Source organism: Hippocampus bargibanti, linkage group LG02 (assembly GCF_051943395.1).
Source record: "Hippocampus bargibanti isolate YZ-2025 linkage group LG02, ASM5194339v1, whole genome shotgun sequence".
Classification (NCBI taxonomy): Eukaryota; Metazoa; Chordata; class Actinopteri; order Syngnathiformes; family Syngnathidae; genus Hippocampus; species Hippocampus bargibanti.
The window spans coordinates 6,216,845-6,240,509 of NC_142735.1; the positions used below are offsets into that span (position 1 = coordinate 6,216,845).

Genomic DNA, 23,665 nt, shown 5'->3' on the forward strand with positions numbered 1-23,665 from the left:
CGCAACTGACAAGCAGACATGTTGATGCCACTGTGATGTCGGTGCGATGAAAGGGAATAATTAAGAACAATTTACACCTCGATATGTTATATGTGCGGCGAGAATGAAGCGGCACTTTGCTTTGAAATGCCACTTTTTTCTTCTGCTGTCGGGGCTTTTGAAATTAAGCTCTGTCAAATCAAACTGCTTCGACAAATCCATCTGACCGTTTGAAAAGACAATTATTTGACAGAGGGAACAAAAAGCTACTCTGTCAACAGGTAATATCGGCTGCATTTAAATTGCACTTTTTGACACTCAACCTCATTATAAATTGATGATGGTTCAGGCGGCTGGTCGGGCATTCCTGAAAGAGGAACCAAGTATCAGGTGGCATTTAACTACATTGAGAGTAAATGCCTTTCTCAGCTTATCTTCTTTAAGCTTTTGAATATTTTTATTGTCTTACAAGGAGCTTTATTCTGATCCCAAAACCAAATCACAATTTTGGGACATGTTCTTGAGCACTCTACCGCATTGAGTTTTAAAACCACAGCCCTTAAATGCCGTCCATTAGTATTGAATGGTAGCCGATACAAGTTGGTCAACACTTTTAAATTAATGCTCTGCTAGATATGGGATAATCACATTTAGATTCTCAGTTTTCAAATTCGCCTTGCAGGAATGATCTCATACTTCAACTCAAATTACACCCAACTCCAGAAGGCCACAGTAGTGGAGTCAAGGGACACATCTGTCCATTCTGCCCCTCTTTAATATTCTTATATATCTAAACTGTGGTGCAAGTCCGATATGGTGTGTAGTACTAGAATTATATAGATATATTTTATCAAACATACAGAAACTTGCCATATACCTCAAGATTGTACACGTCAAGTTGATGAGTCCAAAGCCAGGTGTGTTATTGGTATGCTTGTCGGGGTGCAATGTGTCTGGGCATATATGAGAGTGCACCAGTTGTTGTCGGATCAGAAGGTTGGGAGGCTTAAAAGGTTTCAGTAAGGCTCATTTCGTGGTATGAGTGAAGTACTTTATGGGTGCTGTTATTCACTATCTGATCCCTTCATTTAATAGCTTGCAATTTTTCCTCTTAAATCAGTCGATACACTGGGACTGACTTCACCCTGTTGTAGTGTTATTTGAAACTGTGTAGAATCCTTAAATCTTTTCAAAGAGTGTGTCTTTGTGGTTGTTATGAGGAGAACATGGCAGCCGACACTCAGTGCCATGTCTCCATGAAAGGGCTAAAATTTGCTGCTCGACAGCATCCACTCGCTGCTCTCATCGCGATGCGGCATTGTATCTTTGACAGTGAAATGGTGGTTTTGTAATTGCACTCCGTATTAATTTTCCATTCTGGCAGCCGCATGGAAAAGATTGATTAAATCCAAATTGTTACTACAGGGCCTTGATGAAGCTGTTGCCCCAGTAGCGGAAAGAAGAATCATACGGGAGAAGAATTTAAGGGGTTTAAAAAATGTCGGCAGCAGCGCAGAGAGAAGAGTGAGTGGTATCCAGTTTGGAGAGTCGACTACACGCTTGCGTGTAGTTATCTAGTCAGTCCTAACTGCGGCGGTGGAAGCGGTTCCAGCTTTGTCTTGGACAAACACCCTCATCCACCACTCACCCGACAGAGAGTCCGAGCCTCGCTGTCATCCCAGCGAGCCAATTCAGTGTGCGCGCCATAAATCAGCCCGCAGGCTCGGCTCCAGCGGGAACGGCAAGATGGAGTGTGATGGTCTTGTTTTTACAAACAGTAGAGGGGCACCCTTACTGCGATGGGCAAGCCATCATTCTCCGCAAGGCATCGAGTCATCTTCTTCCCACAGCATCTGATTCTTTCATATGAAGCTTAACCCAACATCACCACCAACACCCCCAAGATTCATCGCTGGCAGCTCCCCCGCCAAAGCCCATCCTTTATATGGCTCCTCCTCCTGTCCTCCCCTTTCATCTCATCAGTGCTGCCGTCTGACATACATTGCTGTAATTAAATCCATCATCCATTTCTGCCTAGTAGGACTTCAAGCCTGGCAGTCAAATATTAATTGTGAAAGAAATTGGAATCACTGGGCGGTCTTGTTAGCACATCGGCAAGAAGGGCGAATCCAGGGGTTCACACGCTTCTCAATTTTCACGTAAGCATCAGTCACTTTATGAAGAACAGATTCAATGTTGAATCCATCACATGGCAGAATATCTGATAGCTTGTCACTTGCTGCGCGCATGGCTGTGACCTCCCCATGGCTATTAAAATATGTCACTTCAGCTCAATTCCACTACCTTTATGCCGTTCTATGGCACTTGCCGACTGCTAGTAAAGAAACGGGACAAACAGTACTTCAGGTTTTGACCTTGGCCACCGGTGATCCTGAACCAGCAGGTTGTGGTGTGAGGAATGAATTATCTTTTACTTGTGAACAAACAATCCATTCGCGTCTAAATCGGTACAAACAGCAGCTGTTTAACAGCCGTGTAACATCGCCAGGCGGTTGAAACAAACACCCAACGATGGACACACTGTCATTATGTCATTGTTAGGTTCAAAGGCAGAAACATTGACCGTTGAAGTGCTGTGCGGAGTAAAAATGATATGATTTTTTTGCAATCACACGTAGGCGGGTGCTTTAAAATGTTCAGGCAATGATGGGATTCATCCACATTATTTTTTTATCAGCCTTGAACAAAACAATCAGGAATGTTTTCTCATCTTTTTAAAGGCTGGTGCACAAACTAGAGAAATGTATGTTATTTGTTTCACGTGCTAAATGACAGCTTTTACAAATTGCTCTCCTAAAGGTAAGACTTGCAATTAACCCATGTTCTGACTTCCCTGGCTCATGTTGAAAATACAGTACAAAGCCCTCGCCCAAAACTCCCCACAGCGGGCGCCTGGCATCCCAGCTGCGCACCTGCCAACCCCACCATGATAGCAGAGCAGACAGTCCACCCCCACAGATGTGATTGACTCAAATTTAACTCAGCTCAGCTACTGGCAGAGGACATCTTTCAATAAAAGCAAAAAGAACTGTTCAAACCATCCTCACTAGCTACTTTGCTCCAAAACCCCTGAGTCTGAGAGAAAACATAAATGAAGGTCAGAAGCATAATTTTAAATCGAATCAGTGGCCTGCATTTAGATGGAGATGAAAACCAAAAGAGATGTGTAAATAGGTCAAATCACCCATGAAAATGTTGACATTTGGACAATTTGGTTAAAATGGCTTGAAAAATGATGTGATATGCATGCTGGACCAGATGGTCCGAGATGGTCTTTTGCATCCCCTTTTTTTGGTGAATGTGGTTGGCTTGAGGAATGTGGACCACTCCTAAACATATGTTCATGTAGTTCCTGTGAGAGGTCAAATTGTGTGACGGTTTTGACCAGGGTCATACAAATGGCCATGGTGGTGTTGGGGGCACTACCCAAAGAGATGGGCATTATCCATGCCTCCTGCCACCATTCTTCAATGTCATGGAGCATCAAAAAAGGGACTGTGTGCTGTGATCCTCAGGCATTAAGGTAAAAAATGTTCCATCCACAACCACCCATTGACAATAAATTTCCAGGCGATGGTCTGCGACAAACGTTTTTTTTTTAACGGGCATGCTGAAGTGAGATAGCAATATAATAGAGGGGCAATGCGCCTTGGGAAACTCATTTTTTGGAAGAGTAAAACAAATCAAACACGTGATTGTAAGGTGTGGCATGAATTAAAATATGTTAAGCCATGATTCATCACATATAGCCAGCAAGAGCAACGTATTCATATTCCTTATTTTGATGTTATGTCATTGCTTTGTGGAATGTGGAATAAATTCGCACAAAAACTTGGTGCCACGAAAAGTGTCTGGACATCACACTAGGACAGCAAAGCAAAAATCTGAACCTTTCTATTTCTCTCTCACTGTCTTTCTTTCTGTCTCTCCACTTCTGACTTGCCGCAAAAAAAGCGGCCTTACATAATTAATACAATGTGCCTTCTCATTCAGTCACATTCACTTTGTGTCAGGCAGGCCTATGCGTTTAATATTCCATTTTATCTTGTCACCGAGCCCCGGTGAGGTACCCGCTCTCTCATTTCCCACTCTACCTTCCGCCTTTTCTTTCCTCCCCCTTCCCTTGAAAAGTCTCTTCGAGGTAATTTTAACAACCTCTGCAAGTAGGACATTGTAATACGGTGAGTGGCAGTATGAAGTATGAAGGGCAGCTTGAGCTTTGAGAGCAGAAAGGCACACAATGGGGTTGAGCGGTTCACACTGGGTTAGCCACCATGGCTCAGAAAGAAATCGGAGGCAGAATGCATGTTTGGACGGCAGTAATCGCATTGTTCCAGTCTTCTGGATTCTTACATGCCGCGATAAATGCATCTATAATTAAGACTTCATTCAGGCTAACATGTCTACAACGGAGCTTCGAATAGCAGAGTGAATGACAGAGATGAGACAGCAAAAGTTGCCCATCAGTGTCATAAGCGTGGTGGTCGGTAGAAGGATGGAGGAGCAGGGTGAACTTGACAAACAAGATTAGCAAAACTAAATCCAGAACAAAGTCCTGAAAATAACAAAAAAACAAAACAAAGTAATAAGCAGAACCCCCTGGCAGACACAAAACATGGGAAAAGGAATATAAATATATAAACATCCATGGCAAGAAGGCACAAATGTGAAGCAGTTACACCAACGACGGCCCAACACTGAGTGGTCAGGACGTGAGTCCCTTTAACAAAAAACATGTTTATGACTATGGACTTCAGCTGTTGGTCCTAAACCAGGGGTGTCAAACTCATTTTTTGCCACGGGCCACATTGTAGTTATGGTTTCCTCTCGAGGGCCGTTATGAATTTGGGGAAGCCATTAGAATGTTTAATCCCCTCCACGTATTAGATATAGAGCGCATGACAAATTAATGAATAACTAGTTTTCAAATCTGACGTCAATAATAATGACTGTTATTGTGGTTTACATCCAAAAAATTGCTATTTTGGTTATGATTTTAGCCAGCATCATTGAATTTCACAAGTTTGATTTGCTTTCGCGGGCCGGATTTGGCCCCCGGGCCTTGACTTTGACATCTGTGTCCTAAACGGATCAACCGTGACAGTCGGAAATACAGGGCAGATATTTAATTGTTCCTTCCCGGGCCCTCAGATCCTCTTCCTCCCTCCACCTCTACACGCCCTCTGCCCGTCTCACAACGATGGGGTGCAGAGCTTTCAGCCGCTCCGCTCCTAAACTCTGGAACTCACTTCCACCCAACATCCGCAACATTGACTTCCTTCCTACTTTCAAATCTCACCTGAAAACCCACCTGTTTAAACTTGCTTTCATGGTCTAATTTATTATGCTGTTTATTATTTATTATTTTATGCATGATTTTACTGTTTTGTGTGTTGTCTTTGTTGTAAAGTGTCCTTGAGTGTTCAGAAAGATGCTTGTAAATTAAATGTATTATTATTATTATTATTATTATTATTATTATTATTATTATTATTATTATTATTATTATTATTATTATTATTATTAATCTGGTTCAGGCTGAAACTGTTCAAGCCTTTTGAAATGAAATAAAAACTCTTATTTGTCATATGTGCTTTTGTTGACACATTTTTCCCGTGTCCCTTTTTCATTTCCTGTCAACTCGTTTTCACCCCAACTGTTCTTGTCATCCCTTTTTTTTGTTAACTCTCTGCTCCCTCCAGCCACTTGTGTGTACGGTATGTTTGGTTCTTATGATTCAGCTTGAAAGAATGATCCACTTTTCTCGAATGCTGTGTACTCATACTGTCTTTGCTCTTTTTGGAGGTACAACACACAATATTTCTTCATCAAAAGCCTGTCATGCACTATTATGTCCGTCAAGCAGCAACACAGCAACAACCATGCTGAGCTCGCTCTGTCTCCACATTATTCACCACAACGAGAGCCGCTCCACTATACCACTTAATATGGGAATCAATAACCGTGGCATTACCACTTGCTATCTAATGCTGCACGCTACAGAGTCCTCAAAATACATCTGCACATGCACGTGGGGGGAAAGGGTGTGGCAGGTGGTAGGAAATGGGGTAGAAATGGGCACATTTCATTTTTTAATCTGAGTTACATACATAAGCAAGATGGCAGAGGTCTGACATAGTGGAAGTAATTGGATTTCCCTGCATGCATGCGATGGGTGAATTGTTCTACGTGGAGGTATGGGTGAAGCAAGGTGCAGCGGGGTGGAAGTGGCAGGTGTCAAAGATCCGATTCCTGCCATCCGCTTCTCCGCTTCCTTCTCTCGGAAGACGAGAGACACGAGCAGCGACCTTCCCTCACCTCACCAGCGCCAAGCGGTAAAGCCGCGCATGAATTTCCGAATGCAAGGTTGCTGAACCTATGTTCAGAAATGAAGAGGTCATGCTTGCTTTATTTATTTCCTGATGTTAATGTAAGCCCATGTAGGCGAACAAAAACCAACAAAAGCCCGCATATCCTGGATGGAGGAGGGGTGGTAGGAGAGCTGTGGGTCTGTCCTTTTCATGCAATTTGGCCTCATCTTTAACAAGTGCGGCATGAGAAGAGGCACATCATTAAATAGCCTACTTTGAGACTTGCCTGTCTGCTATTAAACTTAACAGCCAACCTCTCCCATTGCCTTTTATCCTTCTCTTTAAGAGGCAAGGTACAGAGGGCCATTGAAAAGTCAAATTTGGCCACCATCGATTGATTCTGAGCCGGCTTAGTTATATGAAAGAAAGGACAATAAAGCCACTGCAGTACACTTTTTTCCTCCTCAATAACTCTGAAAACAAGACTGTAAATAACCAGAAACTGATCTGCCTGATTTTACATGAATGCGATAATTATGCCAATGCCCAGAAAGATTTGCCGGAAGGAAATCTCCCTTTTTGTACAAATGGCTTTGTGAATAATGTCGTTAATGTGGATTAATTCACTTAATTTGCTTATGCACCACCGCTGGCCACAATGCAGAAAACACATCCATGTGTCGCGTTCAGTCGTTGACCTTTTTTCATGCTTCAGTGGGCGAAAAACAAGTGCAAACTAGCAAATAGCACAACAGACTTCAGAGTGGTAGTATTCATCCAGCCGGGGTTACAAGCATGCACGCTGCACTTCAGACGTGCATCATTTGCATGTGGCAAAGCCGACCATAACAAAGCCACTAACATTCCGATATAGCAACCGCATTCTTCTCTTCTCTGAAGCTAAATCAAACAAAATGTCTGGTTTTCTTACAACAGATGTGTCATTTTTGCCATCTTGAACACATTCTTTTCAAGCCAGAAAATTACATCATGGCTTTGTGAAAAAAAGATCAAAGCCGCTGATCATCCGATTTAAATGCACCGATATGTATGTCAGTGTCAGAGTCTATTTATTTGTCTATTTATGTCTGTCTATTTATTTGTTTGTATATTTGTTTTTTAAACATGAAGTCTATAAATACAAGCATAAATGAGTATGCTGTGGAACAAAAAAAATGTCATTGATCAATAATGCTAAAAATAAGATCACAAAAAATAAAAATAAAAAAAGATAATTACGATGATGATCCACATTTGTCAATTCCCGACCTTAACAGCAGAGATTGGAATTGTACATTTTCAAGACACTGAATTTTCAGTAATTCAAGACAAAAATATGACATTTTAACATAATAATAATAATAATACATTTAATTTATAAGCGCCTTTCAAAACTCTCAAGGACACTTTACAGTCACGGGATATTTTTTTTCTGCGGGAGAGCAGCGGCAGCCACACGCGCCAGCGTTCACCTAACCCGGAAGTAAGAACTTCCCATGTACCAGGCAAGGCTTTTTTCAACTGTCGTTCAGCTATGAACTGTTGTGACTCCTGAGTCCAACTGTGACTGGAGTTAAAATGCAATGTTTCTTGAAGAGTCTCGACCACAAAAAAAAAAAAAGTCTGGTCTCATCAATAGTTGATATCGCAAGTCATACGCCGAGCTGCTTGCTGCTGAGACTGAATGTTGAATTAGAGCATAGCTTGCCAAGGTCACTTGGGTGACAGGGGGAGAGCACAGATGCTCATCAGTGAATGAAAAATAGTTAAGATAGACATGCATTGTATGGCTTGTTTTTTACCTCACATGATTGTCTGTGGGGCTATGCTGAATGGTTCGGTGTGTTAGGTCAGTTATGAAATCAGCTTGTGCAAATTGTGATAATTACCGAATCGATTTGAAGAGAACAAATTACAAGAGACCTTCGGTGACATTTCGAGGTTCTGAACAGCGCAGTCAAAACTAGCGTGAGAATACTTTTGTTAATCCTGTAAATATATTTGTCTTTTTTGTTTAAAATCTAAGTTTTTGCACAGGTATTTTTCATACAAATATTTACTGCATTTAAGATGTTCATATTCTGTTAGGTTAGGTTCCTCCACAGTTATATTCTCCATAAAGTTGACTTTGCTGCGTTGCTTCTCTGTGTCTCCACTCAGAAAACATTTCCCAGTGAAGAGCAAAACAGAAAAAAAGGACAGCCTTTTTCTCCGATTTTTGGTTTGATTGACCAGAATGAGGCATTGTTGCGCATTTTGCATCCCAAATCATGGCACAAAGTGTGCAGGAGAAGTGTGCAGAAACGCTTCTACATTTCCCAGTTGGCTACATGTGACGGACAGATGAAATAGAAAAAAAAGTTAAATGGATTAATCAGGATAATAGTCATAGCTTTTCTTCCCACAGAAAAGGAAAGAAAGTGTGATGGGTAAAAAATGCCTTAAGGATACCCCCGACACCCTCTCAGTCAAGCCCTCCACCCCCAACTCCTTCTTTCAGCTGCAGTGATAAGTGTCTCTTTGTATTCTGGACAGAAATATGTGAGCTACAATGTAGTTATCTGTGGCCAATGGTTCCTTTTGATTTCAAGAGAGCATTTAATTTATATTCTTAGGAGATAAAACAGATGCCTTTTCTGTGCCCCTGAAGAGTGCAACTGCGGGTGTGCAGCAGCTTCTCGTGTGTTAATACTACTGCGGTTTATCCCTGCCTCGCGACATCACCATGAGAGCTACTAAATGTGAGTCAGTGCTACAGGTAATGGAGCTGATTATAGCCGGCTGGGCCGCCGGCCAGCTGCCTTGAGGGAGCGCCGACCGACCGGTCAGTGTCTCATATCCTGCGATCCCTGTAATACAGGCCTGTCTTGGCAGTCTCTCGGCGGCTATCCTCCCCACTCACAGGTCTCCTCTGGACCATGTGTGCCTTCATAGCAGTCTGTTGACTCTGCCAGTAACAATGATGGCACAAGTCCAGTGTGACTCTGTTTACGATTTAGCTTTGACTCCAGAGTCGAACAAAACTGCTATTTTTGTCCTCACGCGAGGTGTAGGCAGCAAAAGCTATCCCCAACTTTTTTTTTTTTCTTTTTCGGACAATGTTTTTTTTTTCTTTTCCTCAAGGGGGCAGCCTTTCCTTTTTTCCATTTTAGAACTTTGCTCCAGTTTATTGCATTGTATTTTGGAGAGCCACCCTCATTTCAAGCTCATGTAACTCCAGACCCATATAATTTAGGAATTAATTGCACTAACAGGAATTAACTTTTTCTGATGAAAGAAGAGAGTCTAAGCTTTCTAACGTTTTATTGAATGTTTATGTAGTCCTAAAACTCAAGATTATGTGGGTCCTGGAATTCAATTGACCTTGACAAAAACTCTCGCACTGGAATGGACACATTTTTGAACGTCTGGCAGTGAATAAGTTAAGATGAATGTCTCTGCGATTACTGAGGTGCAAAATGTGTGTATTGACTGAAGTTCAGTTGGCCTATTTTGTTGCCGATTGATGTATGATGGAATTCAGTTAGTGCTGATCTCGTGTGCAGAAGCATATTTGCGCGAAGTTATTAACGTAAAACTTTTGAAAAAATAAATGTGCGTGATTCTAAACGAAAATAAACCGGCTTAACTGAATTGCATCGTTGTCCCTGCTGACAAGTACGTTGGCGTGAAGCAGGTAAATAAGAGCTGCATTGCCCGGCCCGGCATTTTAACCTCTCCTTATGCTGAATGTGCATCACACATAACGTGCAATTCGCCACCACGAAGTGGCAAACATCGCTGTGGTCCCCCAATGACCTAAAGTAATGTCATCATACTGTATATGTACAGGGCGCAGCAAATTAGAATGGGATGGCAACTGTGAACATCTGGAGGAGAAGGAAACATGAAACAGTAAGGTTATGGCTTTGTCGACTCCACTTATGAACATTACAATGATCTGAAGACAGTGACTTTAAAAACATGTTGGCTTGCTGGAGCTCACGTTACAAACAATTAAATAAATCTGTTAAAATAAGCATGTAAATAATCAATTACAGACTGGAATGCACTTGTCTTTTTTAGTATTATTTTTCTTCCTGTAGCAAGACATGTTTTGACTTTGGCGTAGCAAAACAATGCCAAACGTTCTTCAGCATTGTGGAAACTATCCACAGATATTTAACATGGCATTAATGGGTATTAATAAAAAGGAGACCTATGTGTTCAATTCACCATTTGTTTAGTTACATGAACTTGATTTACGTTCAGTTTTGCAGTTTAGAATCTCGTCCTTGTTTCCTGGGGGAGTCCTAAACTTTTCCCACTAACTAAAAACTTCCATTTCAATTATTGACATGGGTCATTGAGAGGTTTTTTGTTGCATGATAGAAGCACACACAAATAAATGTTTTTACACTACTTTTCAGCATGTTGCTAATTATAAACTCAAGTGCAATAATTGGTGAGTTTACGGGTATGTTTAGCCCAATAAATGGCAATTCATTTGCTACATTTGAAATGCTGTAAATCCCACTCCTCTATCTCCTCATCTCTCTGTGATTAACCTTTAAAAACAGACTCACCAAAACGTGAGGCAGTGCTTGCGCACTGGCCATTTTAACATTCCGCTCCCGCCTTCCGACTCCTAATCCAATCCACTCCTTCCCATCGAACTCTAGACCGTTACCTGTTTTAATCCGTCCCCCATCCCCCGATCAAGACTTGTATCCCCATATGCCATCCACCGGGGCCCGGCTTGTTGAGGTGTTCGACAAACAAGTGTGATTCACTCTATTTCTGTGTGGATTATTAACACACCTAGCAAGCCACAGCATCATGAATAAGCAATGGATATCCGCTTGCCTATTTTCCCTCTCTCTTGCTCCCTCCTCACACTCACACAGCGAGCTGAATACCGGGATTGTGTGGAAAATGAGCTGTCAGCAAAGGGACCTCGATAAGATACATCAGACCCATTGTGAGCCCTAGAAAATAATGAACTATTCGCATTTCTCACACTGATATGTTCAATACACTATCCATGACAAGTGCAGGGATATAAGCAGTTTCTTCTTGAGCTGATTAAAACACACAGGCGTTATTCAGGGGAGCTTTGAATGGATCAGGTGATGCTCCCACCGTGTTACGACTTGTGTGCAAAACCCAGCAGTAAAACACGCTTGTAAAACTTAAAGTGGCATCAAAACACATCAAGTTTGCCAAATCCGTCCTCACATCCCTTGACTTATTCCCACTTGGAATTAAATCAAGAAATAACAGAAATAGGAAGGGTTTTTTTTTATGTTTTATTTTTTTTATGAATTTGTTGATTTACGTATGCAAGTACAGCAAACAAACACTACTTCCAAGAGACTATTTTTGGCTATTTTTAAACATGAAAGCAGTGTACACGCTTGCTTAACATATTCAGATGCGTAAAAACAAAGAAATTGATGGCAGCCTCTTTTCCACCGGGTAAAATAAACGCCAGTCAGCTTTTTGTTTTATAATGAGTTATAGAGTTCAGCATTTACATAGATGGGTAGTCATTCGGTTAGCATTAGCATGAGACTAATGTGACTGTTTAGATTTTTTTTTTCAATGCTGTACAAAAACATTGCCACACATGCTGGAATGGGGGTTAAAGTTTTTGAAATTGCAGAGTAGCAACACTGCCAAACGAGAGTTTAACAAAGCAGAGTGACTGCCAACAAACATTTGCATTGAATGCACTTGTCAACACTAACTCAGCATTCATTTATTTGACAGCCCAAGCTGCAATGGTTGTGTGAAAGCACAGCGGCGGTGTGAAAATGCACTTCAGCTATGTAGTAATAAACAAAAATGCCAGAATGTTTTATAAGGCTCATGCATTACTCGATGGCCTATTGAGGAGAATAAAAAAAAAAAAATCATTCATAATGCCTACAAATGGATCTTCATGACATGATCCAAAACAAATTTCTCATGGTTTGATGCCCTCCAAGTAGATTTTGCTTAATTATATTTCAGACGTAAACATTACCTGGTTATTTGGGCGTGATTTCAGTTACATTCAGTGTGTTATTGGTCATTACAATCAGGAGTGAATGGGCCACTATGGGGGAATCGATAAGTGGTAGTTATCACATAATTTGAAATCTGCTGAATGAGCCCCATGGTTGATGGCTGAATGATCACAGGAGCACATCACTATGTTGTTCATGTTTTTGGTCATGTTGTTGCCGTGAAGATTTCTAGCCAATGCGTGACAATAGACTGAAATGTTCTTTACTGCCCTCGACAGGATTGAAAGGGAAAAATAATGACATACCGACAATGCATTTACAGCGTGAGCACTTGCTGTCGTCTCACCAATTAAAGCATGAGGTGTCGAATCAAAAATGAATACATAAATTGTGCTTGTTAAATAATAAATTATAATAAAATAATTTATGCTCATCTTAACTCATTCCGAATTTATACAGGAATTGAAAAGTGTGTATTTGTTCGGGTTTTGTTTTTTTTCTTGCAGCGGATGCCGATAAAGCGCTGGTCAGACCTGTGGCAATGTTTTTCCCTTCCATGAGGAGGCAGCATTTGCCATTTGTCTATGTTAGCGCTTTGTTACAGCTTCTGATGTTGTTAAAGCGCAATATGAATCAATGTGTATGTATTGTATTGTATTTTGTACAGCTGCCCTCATTTCAAGCTCATGTAACTGCAGACCCATATAATTTAAGAATTCACTATTTTTTCTGATGAAAGAAAAGAGTCTAAGGTTTATTACACTGCATTGAATGTGTATATAGTCTTAAAACTCAACATTCTGTGGATCCTGGAATTTCAGTGACAATGACAAAAACCCTGGCAGAGGAGTGGTCACATTTTTGCACATTGTCAGTGAATGAGTTAATTCCATGAATGATTCTTCCTTGGTTCCCCCTATGGTGGAGAAAAACGGAGCCCAGATGGACACAGCATGAAATTATTTTTTCCCCTGCATATTTCCTCGAGTCGGACTCGTTCTCTGTGGTGATCTTCGTCTTCCTTAACTCGTATTGCACCTCCCCAGAGCTCTTTGTCACTGTCGGCCATTTTAGCTCCATGGCTCCTACATTAGATTAAGCAAATCAAAATGGATGGCCCCGTTATGGAGTTTAGATTGTGTTTGTGAGCATAAAAATATCATAATGCATGATTTGTTGGTGTTGGCGCACTTGATTCGATGTTGTCGAAGTTTTATTTACAGGGGGAAAAAAATCACTCTTACCTGTCAGATCGATTGTTTCTTCTTTTTTTTTTCATTTTCCCTGGCTAAGACCGCTTACTATATACCCTCTGCTCATCTCTCCATCTCCGTCTTACTCACATTGCCTGCTCCTCCTCCCCTTGCTCTTCCTCCCACTGCTGTCAGCACAGCCCCGCCGCTTCGCACACTCTGACACCTGTCAGCATTTTCCTTAGGAGATCACAGAACTGCAAACTAGAAATGTCCCTGTGTTAAAATTAGGGCAAGTTCTGCAGCAGGAACACATGAGCTGCTTTTACTCCCCGTCCCCTCTTCAAATTCAACAGGGAAAAGGAAGTGCTTGAGTGGCACAAAGTTTAAGGGAAGATAGAAAAAAGACACTTGCACTGAGAGAGCAAGGGAGGTAGACGCGAGATTCAATTAGGAGCAGCGAGACCCAGCGGATCCCGCTGATGGAAAATGGGAATACGGATGAATCTGTGGCCAATAGAGGGGACTCCCATTCCTGGGCTATGTGCTTCAGGCACATCCCCACAGGGAACTGGCACATAGATGAGAGAATTTCTCCCGAGGTGAGGAGGAAGGGGGCGATGTCAAAAATAAAAGAGGTCTGTTCCTTGCTTGAGCTAATTGAACAATCTCACTTTCCTCATGTGTAAAAAAAAAGCCAGAAAGTCTGAGATTTCTTTCGTTTTTCCCCCCACTCTAATGAACTTGAAATAACCGCAAAACCAAATCCAACAAACGTCACACTCCCAACTGTACTCCTACATGGAAAATTTTGACAAAACATGGATGTTAATCCCGGAAAAACACAGCAGCTCATCCACATTCGCCAGGAATTACGTGAGAGCGCTGACAATCAAAAGAAAATGTCCACACAAAAAAAGAAGAAAAAAAAAGAAAAGGTTTAGTTGACTGTTAGCTGACTTCTATCGTGACAGTAACGGCTCCGCGCTGCTTAAGCTTCATTCAAGTAAATCCCTTCAATTCCCAGTTGAAAAATAAATAATTTATTTCATATGTCCCTCGAGCAAAGGTGACGGTTTCATATCGCAGTATTTCAAATAGTCCTTTATAGATTTGGAATAGATTTAAGATGATTTGTTCTGAAAACAATTCAATAATCTCATAATCAGACCGAGTGTTTCAAAGAATAACTCCTTCTAAGATTCTTGGCCGGGATTTTCAGCAAATGATTAAGACACGCTAGAACATTGATCAGTGTGCGGGCACTGAGGGCATGTGAAAAAGAACTTAAAATTTAATTTAAAAAAAACAACAACGACAACAAAAGAGGAAAATATTTAACTGTCATCAGATATTTGACTTTTGGTGTGAAAATCATTCTAACTTGACAGAGTTAGACAAGGAAAGTAGAACATACGTATTTTGATTTTGTGGTGGCAAAACGAAAATAATGAACCAACAAATTATATGCGTGTGTTGAGAATGAAAAGGAGCAGTTTGCGTTCAGGGTGAAATTGTCTTTAACTCAAGCAATTTTTTTAACTGAATTGAATTTTGAAAGACTTTTATGGGTTTTCTCCAGGTCGTTCCTTCCACATTCCAAAAATATGCATGTTATTATTTATTTTATGTTATTTTTACTGGGCCATAAAAAATCTGAAGTTTGACACCTGTGGCTTGGAACAAAACAGGTTTTTACCCTAAAAAAGTGAAATGGAGTGCAACAGTAGTGACAAACAAAAGCGATTGAGAGAGAAGGGTGGTCCATTGTGATGGAGATTATAGGGGGCATTGGTGGTGTTGATTGAGCACAAAGGAATTCTCTTCTGAAAGAAAGTTTGCATGGTGCATCAAAGGGTCTTTGTGAGAAGGTAACTTTCGTCACCCGGGCAAATATCGCCTTTGCATAATTACTGAGAATGGTAAACATTTGCTCTGTTCACGGCTGGGAGTTTAACCTGCGCTATTTCCTGCTTGCTTTTTTTCACAGGCGTAATCAACCCAAGAGAACATGACAATAAAAGCATATATGAAGAGAATGAATCCTCAGTGCTGTCTGGTGTTGTGCTATGGCTGCGTCTCGCTATAGACCTTCAAATATGCATTTTGGTGAATCGTCTTCCTTCAGCAAACCCAAACTGCTTAACACTGTCTCATTCTTGTCACTTAATGGATCTCAGACCTACCCCAACGATGATATTTCTGCATTTTCCACGACTCACTTTGTTGTGTTGATGACTTGAAATAGACTGGATCAGAGATGTTCAAAGGGATTTAGATTGGGTTTCTTCGGGTGTATCTGGTGTTTTATTTTTAGCATTTTTCAGATGTCTATTATCTGTGTCGTGAGGGTCTTGATCCTGCTGAGCGACCCACCAATCTTTTTAACACAGAGTGCGGTCCAAAAGCCTATCTCGTCTTGAGATATTCATTGTACGCTGCACCGTGTGCTGGATATAGAAAAGCAGCCTTGCAGCGCAAAAAAAACACGTTTCACAGTGTTTATTTCCTTGTGTGCATTATTATGGTTTCACATAATGTAAGATTGATGTGACCTGTCAAAAAATGCCAAGGAAATACTCCCTGAGGCTTTGTGGCCTGTCAATAAGCATTTTGGACAATTCCAGGCGGTCATTTTTATTATATTAGTGAGCCTTGGGTCATTTTGTCATTCTTTTTTTCACAGGAAGGCTACCAAACATGATAATGTAAACCATGAGTACCCGACTGCTATTCCATATTTGTAAAGCCATATTTTATCCATTTAATAATCACATTCCTCACAATTCACTATACATGTTAGAGGACACCCTCTACCATGTATAGACCCAGTGAGGGAAAAAAAATGTATTTTTGGGGCAGTAACATAAAAAACAAGTTGACCTGATAGTAATTAAAAACAACCCATTTTTATTTAATATTACAGTAAAGTCTCGTTATATCGATATCGGTTACATCGATAGTACCGCTTATTACGATATTATTTTCATTTCCCTTGCACATGTCTAGTCTTTTTATGTATAATTAGTACCGTTTAGTACGCTACCCGGTTATTACGATAATCCGGTTATTACGGTGCTCCTTTTCATCCCCCGCCGGCCATTTTTGTTGTTTATATCGATATATCCGTCGCGCCATTGGTCAACTTGGTCACGTGTCTTGTTAGGTGGGTCGCCATCGGTCGCGCCATTGGTCGACTTGGTCACATGAGCCGCCATCGGTCGCGCTGTTGGTCGACTTGGCCGTGTGACTTTGTCACGTGACACGCCATCGGTCGCGCCATTGGTCAACTTGGTCACGTGTCTTGGTTACGTGTCACGCCATCAGTCGCGCCATTGGTCGACTTGGTCAGGTGACTTGGTTTCGTGCCCAGCACCCGTGTAGCAGAGCCATTTTCATTTTCAGACGCTAGCTCGTGTGTAGCAGACGAGATTGAAGTGTTTGTGTTAAAAGGTAAAAATGGGAAGCAGAAGAAGATTGATGACTTTTTTAAATTGTATACATAATACAGTAAGATGTAAGCGTTGCAGTTTCCCTGTTGTGTTATGTACATGCCCACTGTACTGTATATGAATGCAATCATTTTTTGCAACAATGTTTCTTGTTTTGTCTGCTGAAGCGCGATGATTTAGAAAATTATTAACATTCCATACTGTGTATTAAAGGACAGTCGATGTCACTTTTTATTCAAATGCAAATAAAAATGACTTCACGCCAAGACGTCTTGCATTGCTTGTGAATCCAAACAATGGCTTCAGATTCGGATAATATGCTTTCTTGTTACACATCCAGTTATGAATATGTTTCAAATACACTGTAGTTCTGAAGATTAAAGCATACATGTTTACAATCATTAAAGAATTATATGTGCCATTTTGAGGCAACATTGGGGGAACATCTCACCCAAAAAAAAGGGAGCTAATGGCCAGCTCCGTTTCTTATATGGCGCTTGGCTGCCCTCTTTTGGCGGCTTTTGTTTAATGCAGTTCGGCGCAGGATCGGATATATCGATAGTCCCGGTTATATCGATATTTTTTCGGACCCCCTTGAATATCGATATAACGAGACTTTACTGTATATTATTCTTAAAAGGACGGACGACTGTGTGAAATGACACCATTTAATCGGGCCACACATTCCAAATAGTCTAACACGCATTTGACATCAGATGCGGGTCTCAGCCAAGTTTTTACAAATGACGGGCGAGCGGCCAGGCAGGCGCCGGCGGAGTCCATTTGCATGGCTGTCATTAAGTGTGTCTCCTAATGTTATTATTCCCCACTTACAGACCACCTTAGCCAAAAATGCTCCCAGCTACATCAACTTTAAGGGAAGCCTTATTATTCCTTGACATAAAAGCATACTTTTGTTCAGTCACGCTCATTAAAAATTGATTTTGTATGTGAGCAAAGGGGAGAAGAAAAGTGAGGTGCTTATTACGGTTGGAGTTAAAATAACACCACTGAGGGAAGACACAGCTATTTATAAACCCATTTTGCTTCGCTAAAAATGAGAAAGGCGGGTATCCTCAAAGTTTTCCCCAAAGCGGACTGTTGCACACCTGTGGTGTTTTCATGCAAGCTGGCAGGTGAACGTAAACATCTGGGCCAGGTATAGACGTCTTCATTCTCCTTTTCCAGTGTGAGTGGCAGTAGTTAAGCATCGACACGACCCCTTAAACTGATTCCTGCCAGACGACGGGATGTCTTTTTAAACGCTTCAGTCAGATATGAAACATCCGCATTAACTCGGCGGCTAAATGATCCCTCTGAATAATGGATCAGGGCTCATGGAGATATGTAAAAGTCCACCTTTGTGAGCGTAATTGCTGCTACGCTGGCTCCTGGGGTTTCAACGGGCCTTCAAACGCAACATAGTTGCCGTCAATCAATGTGTTGCCTGAGGTTGCGTCAGAGGGGTACCAGGCAGTTTTTGTTCTCTTCCAGCTGTCAAAAATTTTGAGGGTACATTGAGACTACCAAAATAACACAAATGAATAAATTATGTTAACTATATCCAAAAGGCATAATTCACATCTGCAAATGACTATTCATCATCCAATTGTTTGTGGCAGTACTTTTTCATTCAAGCAACATCAAGAGCACTGAAAACAGCAACCACAAGCAACCATTTAAACAGCTTTTGAATGACAACAACCAATTCGGAAAATGTGGGGAGAACGTTAACTTTCATTATCCCGTCCCCGAAGCATCACTTCAAGAAGAGGAGGCCTGCCTGACGACCATAAATAAGACAAGCCGTTCCAATCACTTCCGGAAACTGCCACACAACAACTGGATGACCACGCTTACAGTGTCTGGCCATAGTATTAGGTGCACCACTAAGTCCTGCCAGTTCGCACAGCAGGCAAATTAAAGCTCACCTCAACATTTTATGTACAGAACCATTTAAAAAAGAGCTGCAATTAACTTGAAAAGTGCTGCATAAAAGTAAAAATCAGACTGAGAACACTGAGCATTTAAACAATAAATTAATAATGTAAAAATAGTAAACACTAACAATAGCAACAAGCTCCGTCATTAGTTAGACAAGGTACCATTTTGCTGCAACACATAGACACAGTTTGTGTTTGTTTCACAAAATGGCAACAGCATGGAAGTATTGACACACTCTAATACACAGTGTAAAATTGTTTCCGGTATGCAAATATTTCATATTTGTTTCAGTAGTTACATTGAGAAAGTGAAATTCAGACATTAGTCAGAGGAACATATATTTTTTAAATCATCAAAATTAGAAACATCATCAAATATTTTATCTATTTTTGTCACCTTTATACTATTCATGATCCTTTGATCCTTTGAATTGAACGATTGAATAATTCCTCCCTTTTTTAACATGACACCACTGTTGTTTTACATCGACAGGAGGGATTTGTTGTGTTTTTTTATATTTCCCAATTTTAGTATGAACACACATTTCCTCGACAAATGCGACTTGATGACCCACAAAGGAATTTCTGTTTAGTCACAGTTGTGAATGATACCTAAATAACTAATCAGTAGACTTTAAGGAACCCCTTCTGTCATGGTGTCAATAGCATTGCGAAACAATGAGTTCTGTTGTCATTGTTGTTTCCTGTCTTATTTCACTCCTAATTTAAACTGATCCAACTGGTATGATTCCACACTATCTTAAATCACATAAAATGGTCAAAACACAAGCCAGATCAGAAGTTACCATTGCGAATTCAACTGAACTAAACCATCAAGGATCCTTTGGCCATTACGTTTCAGTACAGCAAAACAAAGGTGGTTTTACCTTGCTCAGGAAGCTGGCAGACATTGGGAGGCACAGTCATGTTGAGCATGTCATTGACAGCCGTGTCAACATAGTGTCCTCGCTGGACATCGTGTTCGCTGTCAGTCTGGTCGCTCTCCTCGTGGCCGCTGTCCTTCAGACTGTTCCCTTCCAGATCTTTGAATGTTGACGTACTGCAGAAGGGAGGGCCGAGAACGATGTTGATTAACTGTCACATCACCTTCTCTCCCTTGTTGGCCTTGAAGATGTCCATGTTTTTCTCAGGAAGGCATTTAGCATTTTTTTCTGCCCTTTGCCTTTTTTAGGTAATTTCACTGTTTACTCTATGCATATTAGAAAAAAATTGCTTCTGAATAAATTTAAGCGGAACATGTAACTTGAAATAATCCAGAGATAAAGAGCATGTATGAAACCGGGTGGAAAGACGAAGACATTTTGGATGGACGCGCTGCCTTCAAGGGCATCTTGAACAAACAGCGCTCACTCACTTCAGTCAGACAAATACTGCAGTAATCAGGAATTCCGGGAAGGAAGATGGATGTCGGAAACACCGGAGGCATACAAACACAGCATCTGCCTAGCACTGGGGGCTTGCAGTCAATAATGCGGGAAGGGGAGGGGAATGGGGGAACAATCAACAGCTGCACAGTAACGGTGTGATTTCCCCTCATTTGAGTACCATCTCACTGGAACAAATTCACATTTATAAACAATGCTCAAGAGAAGGGGAATAAATCAACATGTGTTCTTGGAAAAAATAGCAGTGAGAGGGTGGGAGGTAACAATAAAGGACATTCCAAGGTAGCTGTATCCTTAAACACTGGCCGAATGTTCCCCATTGCGGGGCTCCGGCGGCAGCTAATGCTGACCTTTTGATGTTATCACTGTAATTGCACCTGTACCAGATCGGAGGGTAATGGGGGAGCGGATCACTGGGCTCCTGAGGGTCTTGCTTTGTGGGAATTTGCACTTCAATCTCCTTTGTGTACATACATGCAGGAAGTCTTTGGAGGGGAAATTGTCGTAATGGGACTTGAGGGAGGGAGCGTAACTGGGGGCAAACAAAAGAAAGCCTCCATTGTTGCAAGGCTGCAGGTAACAAAAGGACAATTGTGGAATCAAAAGAAAACCCTTTGTAAAACTTTTTTCCACAGCCGGAGGGAATTATTTTGACCCCAGTGCCAATTTCCTAACCCTGTTTCCCATGGTTCCATCCAATTTTTGTGGCAGCACATTGGACTTTCAGCCTCACAGCTGAGAGAGGTTCGGTGTCTGAAAATAAATCCAATGGAAAAGGCCCACTCTCCTATTTGGACAAGACTTTGAAGAAAACAGTACAGTAACTACATACTGTTTAAAAAATAATGATAAAAAAATCTGCAAAGGGCTGCGAAAAAGTACTGTTTAAAGCTAAAGCTGCTGAATAAGAAATCACTATAAGGCGCTCATATTGGGCAGTTTTATTCACAAAAAAATAACGCACTCAAAAGCTCTGATTTTTGCAATATGTTGCATTCCATCCATCCATTTCTTTTCTGATCTGCTTTATTCTCACAAGGATCTTAAGGCCTACTAGAGGAGAGGGACACCGTGAATCGGTTGCCAGCCAATTGCAGGACACACAGAATCCAACAACCATTCGCTCCCGCACTTTTGGGAATGAGCACAATCTAGAGTTTTCAATCAGCCTGCAGTCCATGTTTTTGGAATGTGGTAAGAAAGTAGAATCAGAAAACCTTTAATTGTCCCACAATGGGGAGGACCCGGAGAAAACAGACGCACGCCTCGGGAGAACATGCAAACTTCATACAGAGAGATGGAATTGAACCCGCTACCTTGCTGCTGTGTTACTTCCCGGTAGAGTGAACTGCTGCACACAAAACAATCCTGTGACTGTAAAGTTTCCTTAAGAGTTTTCAAAGGCGCTTAGAAATTAAATGTATTATTATTATTATTATTATTATTATTATTATTATTATTATTATTATTATTATTATTATTATTATTATTATTATTATTATTATGGCGACATTCTCACACTTGACGACGGGGCCGCCGCTAGCTAAATATTGTTTTCTGAAAATAGTCCTCATTTCTAGACCCTGATGGTGTGGCTTGACATGACAAATATGTATGGAAACCCATTCCATAATGTAAGGTTTTTGTTTTCATTCAGCAATCTTTATGCATGTTTCTTCATCATCTTAATTAATTATCTGGAATATCCCGCACCCTGTTTTTAACACATATTCTATTTCAATTCCTATTATTCCCAGTCCAAAACAACCTCATACAAAGCACCGTAAGTATTCCTGTGCTCTCATTAGATGAGAAACAATTACAGATAACAATGGTAACAAGGTGCTAGAAACAAACCAAAAAAAGAACAAGAATAAAAGTACCTTTTAATGAGGTGGGCTCTGCTGTTCACATAACTGGAGTCAATTGAATAATTCTCCGTCTGTAAAAAAAAAAAAACGGGGTTGGGGTGAGGTGGGGTGTGCAGGGGGTATGGGTGGGGAGGGTTGTGAGAAACAAGGAGAGAAGTACTTTTAATAGGAGAAGAAACTATAACATTGTTTACAGTAATTGCTTTTTCAGAAGGAATGCTATGTTACACAAAGGAGAGCATCCTGTGCCTCATTTAAAGAACGTGCACATAGAAACACATTGAGGCTAACTGGGAGTGGAGTTCTGTGTTGAATGCAAGCTTTGTCAACCCTGGGTCCCCATTGACTCATTGGTCAGCCCACGACTGATAAAATGAAATCATTAAGGATGGATGTAGAGGTGGCAGAATAAAAATTGCCCCCTCCCATTCGAAAATGTTTCCCTCCTCCTGCCTGGTGCGAAGGGCTCACTTCTAACACATTTGAGAAGATTACGCATTAATGTGAAGAAAATGAAATAAATAACAGCTAGAGAAGGAGATGAAATTAAGAGTCTACCGGGGGGGAATCTTAACGCCGCAATTGGAGATGAAAAGACTTTTTCAGAATATGCATGTGATAGATCTATGACCCACATTGCAACATAAAGTTCAAAGGCATCCCACATTCACATTTCACCCAGCGTTTATATTTGATGAGGATCTATGAAACTCTACTGCTTCACTGTGTGTTATCAACTCCCACTAAAAAGTGGAGGCTTCTCAAAAAAAAAGCATGGCAGTCCAGTGAAAAGCCAGGATGTGACCCTTCCTAGCAAAGTGTGATCAGATGCAGGTGTTTTCCGGGGAGAAAAAGCAAAGGCTTTACTTCCAAATTCCAAAGTGGAGATAGCAGACGGTGATAAGACGCTGCGGGTCGACCCTCTGACTTCCGAGTGAAGGCAGGTGCGCAGATACTGAAGCTAAATTGAAATAATAACCGTACCCAAACCGTCAAGTCGTTGCAGGCGCTCACACAACCACAACACCTTCTTTAATCTTGATTATTTTAGCAGTGAAAAACTATAAGGTTGAATCCAAGGATATATACTACATTATGAATACGCACATTTGCTCTGAAGGTTATCCTGATCCAATCTCCCTTTATGCTATTTAGTCCTAATTAAACTTTAACAAGCCACTGAAAAGAGCAGATCCTTCCTCTGGAAAAAAAAATAGTAATCCAGGTTTGATTGTTTGCCTCTAATTTGTTTTCCTGAAGGCAAACAATACACGATATCAACACATAATGAAATAAGCAATCAACACGCCATTTCACAAAGAGACATGCAAATGGCCGTACAATTGGGAAAGAAACTCACATTTGTGAGTAAACTATTAAATCCATCAAAAGCCAATATTAAATGCATCTCAAGTCACACAAAAACCTGGAGGCTAACCATGTTTAATGTAACGCGAGATTCCAACAAATTCAGCCAGACTTCAGCATTTCATTCAGCG

General features: G+C 41.0%; 1 protein-coding gene across 5 annotated transcripts in view; it reads right to left on the minus strand.

The window, feature by feature from the left end:
* Positions 1 to 23,665, minus strand: part of pcdh19 (protocadherin 19) — a 65,729-nt gene that overhangs the window by 8,408 nt on the left and 33,656 nt on the right. For all 5 annotated transcript variants that reach the window (XM_089022125.1, XM_089022159.1, XM_089022143.1 and 2 more), the window contains 2 exons: positions 22,179 to 22,237; positions 19,777 to 19,949 (listed from right to left, as the gene is read on the minus strand). In XM_089022125.1, the coding sequence (XP_088878251.1) occupies positions 19,777 to 19,949; positions 22,179 to 22,237 (232 nt within the window). The remainder of the gene's footprint in view (positions 1 to 19,776; positions 19,950 to 22,178; positions 22,238 to 23,665) is intronic.